This window comes from Toxorhynchites rutilus, chromosome 2 (genome assembly GCF_029784135.1).
Source record: "Toxorhynchites rutilus septentrionalis strain SRP chromosome 2, ASM2978413v1, whole genome shotgun sequence".
NCBI lineage: Eukaryota > Metazoa > Arthropoda > Insecta > Diptera > Culicidae > Toxorhynchites > Toxorhynchites rutilus.
The window spans coordinates 198,988,381-199,000,609 of record NC_073745.1 but is presented as its reverse complement, the minus strand read 5'-3'; the positions used below and the strand labels follow the sequence as shown (position 1 = coordinate 199,000,609).

Below are 12,229 nucleotides of genomic sequence, written 5' to 3'. Positions count from 1 at the left end.
ATTTAGAGTCAAAATATACTCCAAGGTATTTGAAAAACATCGAGTGCTTGATCGTTTTGCCGGATAGGTGAAGCTGGAATTGGGCGGGTTCGTGCTTCCTAGAAAAAACGACCATTTCGGTTTTCTCCGTAGAGAATTCGATACCCAGCTTGAGAGCCCACGTGAACAGATTGTTCAGGGTATCTTGCAAGGATTTTTGCAGAACGGCGGGATTAGTACCCGTGATGGAAATAACTCCATCGTCTGCAAGTTGTCTCAGCGTCAATAATCTATATCATTGACGTAAAAACTGTACAAGAGGGGGCTTATGTTATTTTTTATTGCCTCAGTGGAATTGCACCTCTAGGCATCGTTTGTACAACGTACAACGTAAACCAAGCGCCAAACAAGCGTTCGCCATAGCACGCATACAGAGCCATATATTGGAGGCTGGAAACTACTAAGAATATTAACACTTCTCAACATTTTGCGTTATTGTAAAAAAAACTACTCTGTTTATATTACTGGCCTCGAAAAAAGTTGCATTACTTGCTCATGTTCGAGATAAGCGCAGCTGCCACCCTTAAGGCCCATTTATACGTTGCTAGTAGCTGACTTCACAACGAGCAGCTACTGACCCGGTGAACTCGCTTGACAAATGGTTGACTCGCCTTGTCCGTTCACACAATGTGAGCTGCTGACAAGAAACTAGATACTAAGTACGGGTTTACCAGAGATGCCAGACGATTTTTCAAATGTCCATCAAATAGTCAGAAACAGCAATCAGGTCCGAATTTGACAGATGATTGATCCGAAATCAACTTATTTATTGGCTGTTTTCGGCTTAGGTTTTCAGTTGAATTTATCATTACACAATTTTAAATTTTATCGCGAGACACACGCTGGCCGTGTTTACAAATACTTTGTGCTGAATTTCTTTGAACTGAGGGTACTATCCGAAAAAAGCAGAAAGAAAAAAGGATTCGGGCCAGGAATTGGATGCAAAGAAAAGGAGTAACAAATACAATACTGGAGTAACTCCACGATGATGATCCCCGAGAGTACAGAGCAGTGTTGGAAATAACACCTGAAAAAGTGAAAAAACTGTTGGATTTAATTGCTCCACAAATACAACGCCAATATACACTCATGAGTGAAACTAGAAATGATGTGCCTTTCTTCTGGAATATGGAATATATATCAGATTATTGTCGCTATTTTTTAGAACCTCGAAAGCATCCATAGCTTAATTAATTCCGAAAGTATGTGGTGCTACAAATGGCAGTCTAAAAGATTTTTCAAAATTTGATTTACTTCGCGTTGACAGCAGCTTCGTGTACCAATTTGTGAAATGAAAATGATAGTAGATTCGCCGGAGGAATAAATACGTCTCAAAAACTAAAATAATGAATGAAAATATACTTTTTTCAAATCGAATATGTATTCTGTTTCTTAGAACAATACTTTTTTTTGCAAGTTGTGAGTGAATTTTGAATGAAAATTGTGCCCGATGATGATTTTATATTTAGATTCCCAATAAAACTGTCTCAATAAGAAAACGTGCCCCGCCAGTGTGCCAAACAAAATAACAACGATTCCGTTTAGAAACTATTAGGGTTTTATTTGTTTTTCCAATATTTTTCAAGTCTATAAATATCTTCGCATATTTTCAAATATCTTAAAAATAGAGACATTTGTTTACATTTGGCATCCCTGATTCGAACGCTAAATTCTGTTTTTTGACGTTTTGAGGGATGCGAGTGCGAGTAAATTCAAAAAACTTTGAAGTAGCTCGCACGCCGAATCACACATGACACTAACTGGCATGATGTGTTCACACGGTGTGAGTAGCTGCACTGCAGTAACTGACTAGATCGACTCGTATGCTTACTCGCACCGTCTGAACCCGGCTTTAGTGGAGGAAGTTTTTCTACTGGCAAGCGAAACCTAATCATATACAACATTCCAAAACGACATTTACTTTCTTGGTGTCTAAACAAGCGAAATAAATCTTTTTTTGTTAATATCAACAACCTTGAAAACAGTAGCATTGCTTTATTATGATCAAGATTAGCGTAATCCTAGTTGAAGGCAGTTTTGCGACTGGCACGCGAACCCAAATAACTTATAACTTTCTAGTACGACATTCAAGATGCTTGGTATTCCCCAAATGATTTTTCGGCGCACAACCTTGATGCCTGCTTCGCCATAAAGTCAGTTTAATGCATTCATGCAATGTCAAAGGCACTAACGAAGCCCTTATGATGACGAAAAACAAACAATATTAACTGCTTGGAAAAAGACTGAATTATGCCACACAGCTTGTACTCTGCTGTAACACCCATCGATGCGAATTCGCTGATGAGTTTGTCAAGAGCGACCGCCTTCACCACCAGCGGGGGGAGCTTGATTTTGGTTGCTGCTGCCTACTTCGCTGTTGTTCGATGCGGTGTCACACTCGCGAAGGCAGTGCGAGCGCTTTTCACTGCACCAACATCGCGTGCTTCATGAGATGACGCTTGCCTCGAAATTTGATTGCCCCTGGCAATGCGTTCGCTTTTTGCAGTGTTCGAGCCAGCCAGCGAATAACGCCAAAAACGAACTGAAAAAACCACACGACGATATCCAAGTTGGATTACCACTGGTGGGGTCCAATCTTAGATCGAAGCGCAGCGAAAGCAAAGTGAACTGGATTGCTCAACAGTCCGATGCCGAATGAAAGTTTGCCTCAGCGAGATCAACTGTTTATACTCTAGGCAAGTATTCCCCTTCATTGTTTTTCTTTTCCTTCGTTCACGGAGACTTTAAATCCTAAGATTTCTCCTTCGCTGCTCGTCGATAAGTTGCTCGTTATTGACAGCTCTGTTCGGGAAAGCACACAAATGGACAGAACAAATGTATGGGAAAATGGAAACGCTTAAAGTTTTCATGTATTTTAACCATTTATAAACCAGGAAATTCTAATGTATAGCATATTAAACAAATCTTAGGGATTTTCCGATTCGTTTACTATGTAAATCGCCAAAATCCGTTCGCGGCAAAAATAGTTATTAACGTTAACTTTATTTAATAATAACGTGACCTGTTTTCTGATTTGGCATCCTTAATGAAAGACGTAGTTCTACGTCAAAATACAGGAAAATTGTTGTAGTCTAATCGTGAAATTCCATATCGAACTTTTTTTTTCAACACTGTTACATCAGTTGATTTATTTACGGTTTGTATTTCATTAGCGGTTTAACATTTGGAACAAAACTGAAGGGGAGATCAGTTTTCCTTGAATTTAATCACCCCTCGTGAAAAGCGATTGAAAGTGGTTTTCATTATATACATTATGTAAATTAGAATAAAGTTATATGATTTACAATAATTTAACAACTCAATTCTTAATTTTGCTCGATGAGCTCCATTGTGAAGATATTTATGAAAATCATCTGGGGCGTTCACTCGCGGCAAAACACTACACAAGCAGTTTCGCCGCATTGAAATCCGCATCGCATCGCGTTTACTATGTCAGGTCCGGGAGGTTTGCGTTTGATTTCCGCATTCGTGAACGAAGGAGCTTATTGCGCTCGCATCGCATCGCGTTCACTATGTCCTCGGCCTTAATTGACGAGCTCGCTGGCAATATTCGTGTCACCATGGCTGCCATTGAGTAAAAAAAGTACTGCGTTGGTCAGAGGACATGTTATTCAAGTCATAGATGAAACAAAACGTACCACCTCATGAAAACAACTCGCTACAATTTTGTGCTAAATTATTAGTATTATTATTAATCTATCTACCAATCGCTTTTATTGGTGAATGCATTTATATAGACCGTTCGAGAAACTCAAAACGAATCTATTCACGTTCATATACTAATACCGCTCACGTATGCCAAAAGGTAAATGAATGTTTTGCACATCCCCAGTTTACACACACCTGCAAAGCAGTAGTACCAGCTCGAGATGGAAAATGAAAGGTGGGAAGATTTTTAAATCTGTGACGTCACAGATTTTGTTTATGTATGTTACTTTTCTTATAATAGTCTACTACATAGGAAAAATGTTGTTATTAAAAGTAAAAATAAGCAGATGAAATGAACAAATTAGTATTTTTTCTTAAATCAATGCTAGCGTTCAAAATCATAGGGGCCCAACTGAAATTTTAGCAGAAACTGAAATTTCAGTATTGTTGAGGTTTTCTAAACTTTATTTCAATCTTATTTTACTTCTCGTTACATCGACCAAAAACGTAAATGAACAAAGTCAGAGTTACAAAATCGTTTTTTCCTTTGGCGGAAAACATTTTACAGCGCATGAGAAGTAGCAAGTTTTTTTTCCGCGTAAAATGCACTTGAAAAATAAATTGAATAGACTCCATATGACCTAAATTGAGACGAAAATTTTTCTGCTTCCCTCCTAGTTTTAGACGAATGAAGTGTTCAGCACCCTAATTGTGGAAAAAGGAATTACAATTGCTAACAAGAGATAAACTACCATGAAGATGCTCTAAAATCCAAACATAGTAAAAATTAGAATACTAATTCTGATATAAGAAGAAATAACAAAAATGAAACATTTTGGTTCGTGACATGTTCTGCTTATTTTTCAAATGATGAATGTAACGCGAAAAATATTTTTTGGAAATATGTAATTATTTTCTGTATATCCTCTTTCAACGTTATTCGTTGACACATTCAATTTTGTACCATTTGAGTAACTGACTGTTATGCCTGATATGTGAACTTCTTATCTTCCTGGCTACTAAGGGTACTCATACACTGTTTGACCGAAGCCAAATATTTGACTCTTTTTGACAGATAAAATTTGGTCAACGTGTACTGATCAAATATTTTCTACACAAAACACGACAAGCAAATATTCAATTATTGGATGCCTAGAATATTTTTTCAGTCTGTTCTTCGAACCTGTCGGTACATGGTTAGGTTACCTTGAATATTTCAGTTGATTTTTTCCATGTTCGGTGTTTGATATTGTTTACTACTGTTGAAAATTGAAGAGTGGCAAACAAAATAGTGTTTGTACAAATATCAAATCAAACCTTATCTGTCAAAAAATATCAAATATTTGACCTCCGGGCAAACAGTGTACGGCCACCTTAATACAATCAAAGTTTAACACAAGCAAAACCCGTGAGTCTTCCCACCTTCTATTTTCATCTCGGTACGTCTCAGCTCGGTACCAGCCAAGGCGCCTCTATATATACCAGGTGAAACAATCATATGAAATGCACTTTCAGCCATATTGGAATTGCTGTCGGCATTGTTTACAAACAGCATCAGAACGCTGCCGGCGGCTCTCTACAAACTGCTGCGACGCTTATTCGAACGATGCCTACTATGTTCCGATTTCGCGAATTTTATGAAAAAGAAGGGGTGATTTTGTAGATTTTCATTCTCATTTCCACTACTCTCGCATGTGAAAATGCAAAAATAGCGTATCCTAGCTATAACAAAACAAACAACCCCCGCTCCACAAACCGTAACTCCCTTCTTATTGAAGTGATGTTGGCTTCACCTTTTATACATTGATATAAGCGCCTTGGTACCAGCTGCCTTTCGCTAGTGTTCGTGATGCATAACGCATTTTCTACAATTTTCGATTCGCCAAATGTTCCGCGACGGTGTTAATTTGTGTGCTCTGATAAAATCGTGTGATATCGTGTAGAAAATTATCAATTTTCATCTCAAGTTTTGACTAGAATGTGTCTAAAACTGTCGTTTTGCGTTTCATCGTACGTGATAGTGAATATTTGCGGCAGAGACTGCTAAAATTCGCAAATTCTATGTCCTGTTTTTCGTTGGTGTTTATTTGGTTGAGAAAAGAACTACGTTTTGTGTGTGGTTTTCGTTTTGTGGTGTAAGTGTTAAATGCGTACGTGCAAAATAGCATACCTGTAGCAATATAAAGAAAGATAAAAACAGAACATTGGTGATATTTTTCATCATTTTCCAAAGACGCATCTGGAAAAAACAAACCACAGTTCCTGAATTTTGGCAAACGGTGTGTGCTAGCAGAAGGGCATAAACGGAACTAAAGAGCAATATCAACCAAAACAACACAAGATGGAGATAACCGACGATCGTGTATATGCCGCAGAGCGAATAATGAAAAAACGCGTGCGAGCGGTGAGTATTTTTGTTTGGATCCTTTTTAGACCATTCGGCATTTTTTTTTCCAGTAGCTGTTTTCAGATCCTGCTGTAGCGTTTGTTTATGTTTGTGTTGGTGGTGTTTTCCTATTACGTCACTCCAAGCATCATTCGCTGGTGGCGGCAGTCTAGTAGAAATATGAAACGCAATAATAATCGGTCGCTTCATCCGGCATGAGAGAATAAAATGCTCAATGTCGCGCAATATATAAGAGTCTTTATCTAGTAGAATTACATGCATTCATTGGCTTTCTGTTAGAACTCAATGGAAAAGTATCTTGGAAACAACCATTTCAAAAGACCTGTTTTGTGTATGCGAGCGATCATTTCATTTTCCATCATTTGACCTTGGAAAGTTGAAGTTTTTCTTCATTATAAATTACCGGTTGCGATATGTTGATTATTCACAAGCATATGGATAACTTCCAATAACGATATGTATTATTTATGTTAGTTTCTAAAACAGGATCTAGGAATCAGGCAGTATTCAAGTTTTATGCAATGAAAGACATTATACCATCTAGTGAAATTGGAATTTTAATTCAAAATAGCTATGAACTGAAATAAGATATTGTGATATGATAAAATCGACGATCCTTGTTTCTTCCCCTTCGCAAAAAGGAGAACAAGAACAGTCGACATCTTCGAACGAAGCGGATTTCCCACCAAGCGGACATCCTCACCAGACGACCAGAAAAAAACAGTCCAAGTTAAATGTGTTGAAATTCTCGTGATGTAAAAATTTAAAATTGTTTATCCGTATTTGCATGTAAAATCAATTAATGTTAGTGATAAAAAAAATTATGAATCGTGTCCCAGAAGCTATTTTTGAGTAATTTTTCGAAGGTAGTAATTTCGTTACAGGTGGTCGAATACTCGATTGCAGTGTTTGACCATCTGTAATGAAAGCTTCGCCGTGAAGTTTATAAATATTTTCAAAGCTTTGTAGCTTGTGTAGAATAATTGAAGATATTTTGTGATTTTATCGGTGACCATTGTGCTAAATTGCTTGAGGATGGTGACCTGATGGGAAATAGGAGCGAATTCCTTAAAAAAACACTAAGAATTCACTCAACAGAAGGTTCAAGAGTAAGAAATTGTTACTCTTGGACCTTTTATCTAGTGGACTCTTAGTATTTTCGATGGAATGCGCTCCTGTTTCCCAATTTTTACAAAATTATAATCTTCTTTCGTAAAGACTCGTCATCTTTTAAATATACCTTAATTGGAGAGAACAAAGCAGGTACATATGAAAATATTGAAATGTTTGGTTTTATTTATATAATCAATCAAAAGTCTTCGATAAGCGGGTCTTAGGATATTTTATGTAGAAAATCCTCAACTTTCTAGAAACAATATAAAAAATATAGCGCCCTTGGTCCCGAGACCATAAAAACTATAAAAAATCAATAACAAACATGCCAAACAAACATGAAAAAACAAGGTGAATGACTTTTATTTGATATGTCGATCACTAGAACCATTCCAGTAGTTCGAAAGTTATGGACGTTTGAAAAAAGTAATTTTAGAAAAAAAGTGATTTTTTGGACCACCCTAAAACGGAAATGGTCACCCTTATGAAAAAATAAAAAAAATACGGGGTAATTGCTTGCGATAAAGAACAAATCGACCATTTTTCACGAAAATTTGAGAACCACTATATCGGTTTGGCATGAAATGGCTGTACAGGTCGGCCTCGAAAAAAAAAATTTTTTTATCATTCAAATATGACTTATTTCAAGAAACAATGTATCGTTTCAACGTTCAGGTGAAATTTAAGTGGACATTATAAGTACAGTGGGGTAAAAATCGCGATTTTTGAAGATTTTGCTTGAATTTTCATCAGGAATCGTTTATATAGATATTGCGAAATTAGGAAAGGTATAAGTTGGGAGTCAAAGAACAGATGTGGTTTGAGAGCTTGAATTTGATTGATAGAAACAATCAAGTTTAATTTGAATTTTTAAGATAAAAGCAATAAGTTTTATTGTCCGAAATGTTATTTAAATTCACTGATTTAGATGTTTCACTATGCCTTTTAGTGTAGAGCCAGTTTGAGGCCACAGAGTCCGAAACATAAAAAAAGTTTTATAACTCTGTCATTGTCGAAATTCGAACATACGCGACGAAGGATTTTTTTCTCATCAAATATGATCGTCTATCACCTCCAGAGAGAAAAAAAGAAGAAAAAATTTTTTTTCATGTTAGTAATGTTTTTTCTGACTTTAAGGGGATGAATAAAAAATTTAAGTCTATAATATATGTCTATAAAAACGAACACGAATTTTTTTTTACTCGATTATATACAGGATTCGATTATATACAGTGAAAGGAAATCGGAGACTGTATATAATCGAGAGCGCGTTGTATATATTAGGCTGTCAAAAAAGTCCTGCGGTATTTCCGCGAGGTGTCGTTGTAAGCGCGTAGTTCTAGTTGTATTCATTGTATCGAGTCATACTATAGATCAATGAGGCTCTGGTTAGTTATTCTGATAAATGAAACTTTTTGAATTTTAGTAAGCAGAGGTGGGTTGGATCTGATACGTTTTGAAGCGCTTCAGGTCCCAGGTGCATATATTCCAGAAACAATCCCGTCTGTATCTCCTGAACCCTACATCCAACTCGGAATATTTTGCTGAGAAACACGCCGTCCAATTTATCGTCACATGCGGGACTTGGAAACAATAAAGTGAAAATATTTTCACAATTCGGGTTTCAAAAATCTAACGACTAACGACACAATATTATTAAATTTTCATTTTGGACAGTCATAGTCCATAGAGAATCATCTAGTGAAAACATACGGGAAAAATGCGAGAATACAAAAATTTAAATTGGGTGCCCACCTTGATGGGTCTCTCCCAGGACTCAAGTTTAAGGCCCTTTTTCGTACAACTTCTATGTTAGCGAACCGACCTGCAAGGACCCTTACAAGATCATTTGTACATTTTTGAAACCTGCGACGTTGGGTTGGGGATTAAGCTATCTACGGATAAAACTGAGATGGCTGTCTTTTCTAGGAAGCATAGAACAGCACAGCCTAAGCTTAACCATCTATATTCATGCGTTATTGACTGCGCTATTGACTAAAAGTGGATAATGAAAACTAAGACAAGGTATCCTTCTCTTTTGTTTCGCAGGGCAAAGTGGAATACCTCGTCAAGTGGAAAGGTTGGAGTACGCGACACAATACATGGGAGCCTGAAGAGAATATCCTCGATATCCGGCTCATCGACATCTTCGAACGATCCTTGCGTGGTAACTCGACACCCAAACGTAAGAAGAAGCCAGTAATTGAGGACTCTGACGACGATGACGTTCCAGTGCCTGCACCAACAACACCTGCGGTATCTGCTGCAACACCTGAACCAGAACCAGAACCCGTCAAAGAGAAACCCATTAAGGATATCGTTAAGAAGGAAAAGGAAGACAAACATAACAAAAAGGACAGAGAGAAGGAGGCGAACGAAAGTTCTAAGTCCACCGTTGTTGTGGCCAAATCTAGTTCGAGTAGTCCGCTCTCGAACGTACCAAAGGACAAGAATATTATTAACGAGGCTGCTGGTTCATCCTCCGGGGGCAAGTTACCCTCACAAGTACCCAGTTTGAAAATATCGATCTCTTGCGAAAATAATGACAATGACACTGCATCCAACAGCAGTGATGATCAGCCTCTGAGTCACAAAGACCCAGCTGGTACCAAGCGGAAGGCTGAAGTATTGTCTAAAGAAGGAAAAGTGGGCGTTACAATCAAAACTTCTCCTGAAGAGTGTATCCCGGTGAAGCACCAAAGGCTAGAAGCCCCTTCAATGGTTACTCCTGTAACGTCAGGTTTGAAACTAGACATCAAATCGGCAGCTCCTCTCTCTCCTGATACGCCTGCATCACGACCAGAGTCAAACATTCCGCCTCTGGAAAAATCGGCAGCTATCGCAGCACCAAACGAGGTGTCATCGGATGAAAGTAATGCCGCTAAGAAATCGGCCTCCAATGATTTTCCTCCAGTGAGCAACAACAACACAATCAACAAACACCAGCATCTCACGCTATCACCCCGAGCGGCTCCACCCCAGCTTTGGCTACCACGTGGACAGCCCACCGGACAAGTATTTATCACTGATGTAACGGTAAACTTGGAAACAGTAACCATACGGGAATGTAAAACCGAGCGAGGATTTTTCAAGGCGAGAGATCTCAAGAGTGATATTGTTAATTGAGACCGTTACAATGAATGATTGATGGTTCACGCGGGCGAGATCCGCATCAAGTTTCATACGAGCGTAACATGAAATTGATTGTAAATAGCTGCTACATACTTTAAGTCGGTAGATCTTGGAAATGTTCGAATCGTTCGGTTTGGTTGGTTACTGCTATATCGTAAGAACTATGAAGAGAATCCTGGAAGGATGGTCAAACTGAACGTAACAATTTCTAGCTGCACACGAACCATAATGCTAATGATATTGATATGACTGTTTAGTTTATAGATGATTATTGATCTATTTTATGCAAACAAGATATTACAGATGCTGGTGTTGTTTCGAGGAGCTAGTGGGAATATGACTGATAATTGCTTGCATGTATTGTTTAAACAAACGAATTTGGTTGCAAACACACACACACAGATCTATGAGCTTTTATGAATTGTTCTTGATTTTCCGTTAGAGATTAGGTTTTTCCCCATCCAGGAGAATATTTATTCCTGATCCCAGATGAGCAGTGGAAACCCCTAGCTTTTAGTTTTGATCATTTGAAGAAAATATCAGTATGTTTAGTTGTAAGGATTTAGGATTCTAGATACTAAGTTGCATATTTTTGCAACCCTGAAGGATTTTTAGCGTAATCCTTCCGCCATGGTATGTACGGTACCGTAAATTAGTGTGTTTGGATCATTGTGACGCCGCCAAGAAAATCAAACGTTTTTTTGCAAATTATAATTTTCCGTTATTTACTAAATTATTCTCCTGACCAAAAAAAGTTTTATTGTTTCTATATTCTGCATATCTTATTTATTGTATTGATAAAAACCTATTTTAGGACCTCTTACAAAGAGATCTTTACTCGTCAGCAAACAAAAACAACAAACTAAATGATAAGCAACCAAGAAGTACATACAAAAAAAAATTCAGTATACAACATCAAGTAAAGAAGAAAAAAACAGACAACATAAATAAACAGTACGCATTCACTCTACCTACAACACAGTATGTATGTATTTTTCTTCTAGTTTATAGAGGCATTGATTGCGACACCAATAATAAAGCAAAAACTTCAAAAGCGATAGACTTTCTGTTTTTGTTTATGTACATCACAGATGCCCTTTTATCTTTCTTGAAATATTCATGGATATTGCCAATATTTCTGCTGTTAATGAAATGGATCAAATATTCATTATCTGGTCCCAATTTTTCGCATAAAAAAGATATCTCATAATAGCCTCCGTCAGAACGCTAGCGCAGATTCACCGTCGTATTTCTACGAACTAACTCATCATTGTGTTTATTGGCCCAAAAAAATGACATGTGCAAAGTTTCAGCTCAATCGGAAATGATTTAGGGGTGTCTCAAAGCGCTCTTCCAAAGGGCGAGTAAAGGGAATTTGGAAAATAGAATTTTTTTTTCGATGCCAAATGACTTAAAAATGCATGAGATCTGGTGTCATCTCGAAAAAAATTTTTGGCTGAAAATCGACCTTTTGGGACCTTTTTGGGCCTGAGAGGCAATGAAGGTATGGAAAAAAAATAATTATCGAATTTAAAGAACCGACCACGAGCTTGAGCTTGGGTAGACTGTACAATTCGTAGTTGCTCTCCGTGATTGACCTGAACCAACCAAATTGCACAAAGAACACACAGAATGACGCTTGGGACTAGCAAATCATTCTCGTTGTGCAATTTTCGGCGATTCGAGCTTTAAATGGTCAATAACGACGCCACGTCCTTACAGTCAGCAGGGGAAGGGAAGGAATGTTAGTATGATATCCGCCGCCCGAAGGCCAGAAGGGTCGCCTCTATAGCGTGGTTCCCTAGCGTTTATCATGGGAGGGATAGTTGTTAGTGGGAGAGGTAAAAATCAGGATTCACTGAGGTAAGT

The 12,229-nt window shown here is 37.8% G+C and overlaps 1 protein-coding gene across 1 annotated transcript; it reads left to right on the top strand.

The window, feature by feature from the left end:
- Positions 1-5,591: 5,591 nt before the first annotated feature.
- LOC129767944 (polycomb group protein Pc) lies at positions 5,592-11,420 on the top strand. Its single transcript, XM_055769255.1, has 3 exons — positions 5,592-5,843; positions 5,942-6,112; positions 9,278-11,420. The coding sequence occupies exons 2-3, from the start codon at positions 6,050-6,052 to the stop codon at positions 10,352-10,354; spliced, it is 1,140 nt and encodes a 379-aa protein (XP_055625230.1). The 5' UTR covers positions 5,592-5,843; positions 5,942-6,049; the 3' UTR covers positions 10,355-11,420.
- Positions 11,421-12,229: the final 809 nt, after the last annotated feature.

Bases quoted from the DNA above. Each gene is read 5' to 3' on its own strand.
- LOC129767944 (XM_055769255.1), top strand. From the start codon at position 6,050: ATGGAGATAACCGACGATCGTGTATATGCCGCAGAGCGAATAATGAAA. The intron at 6,113-9,277 runs GTGAGTATTTTT...TTTGTTTCGCAG, and splicing joins TGAAAAAACGCGTGCGAGCG to GGCAAAGTGGAATACCTCGT.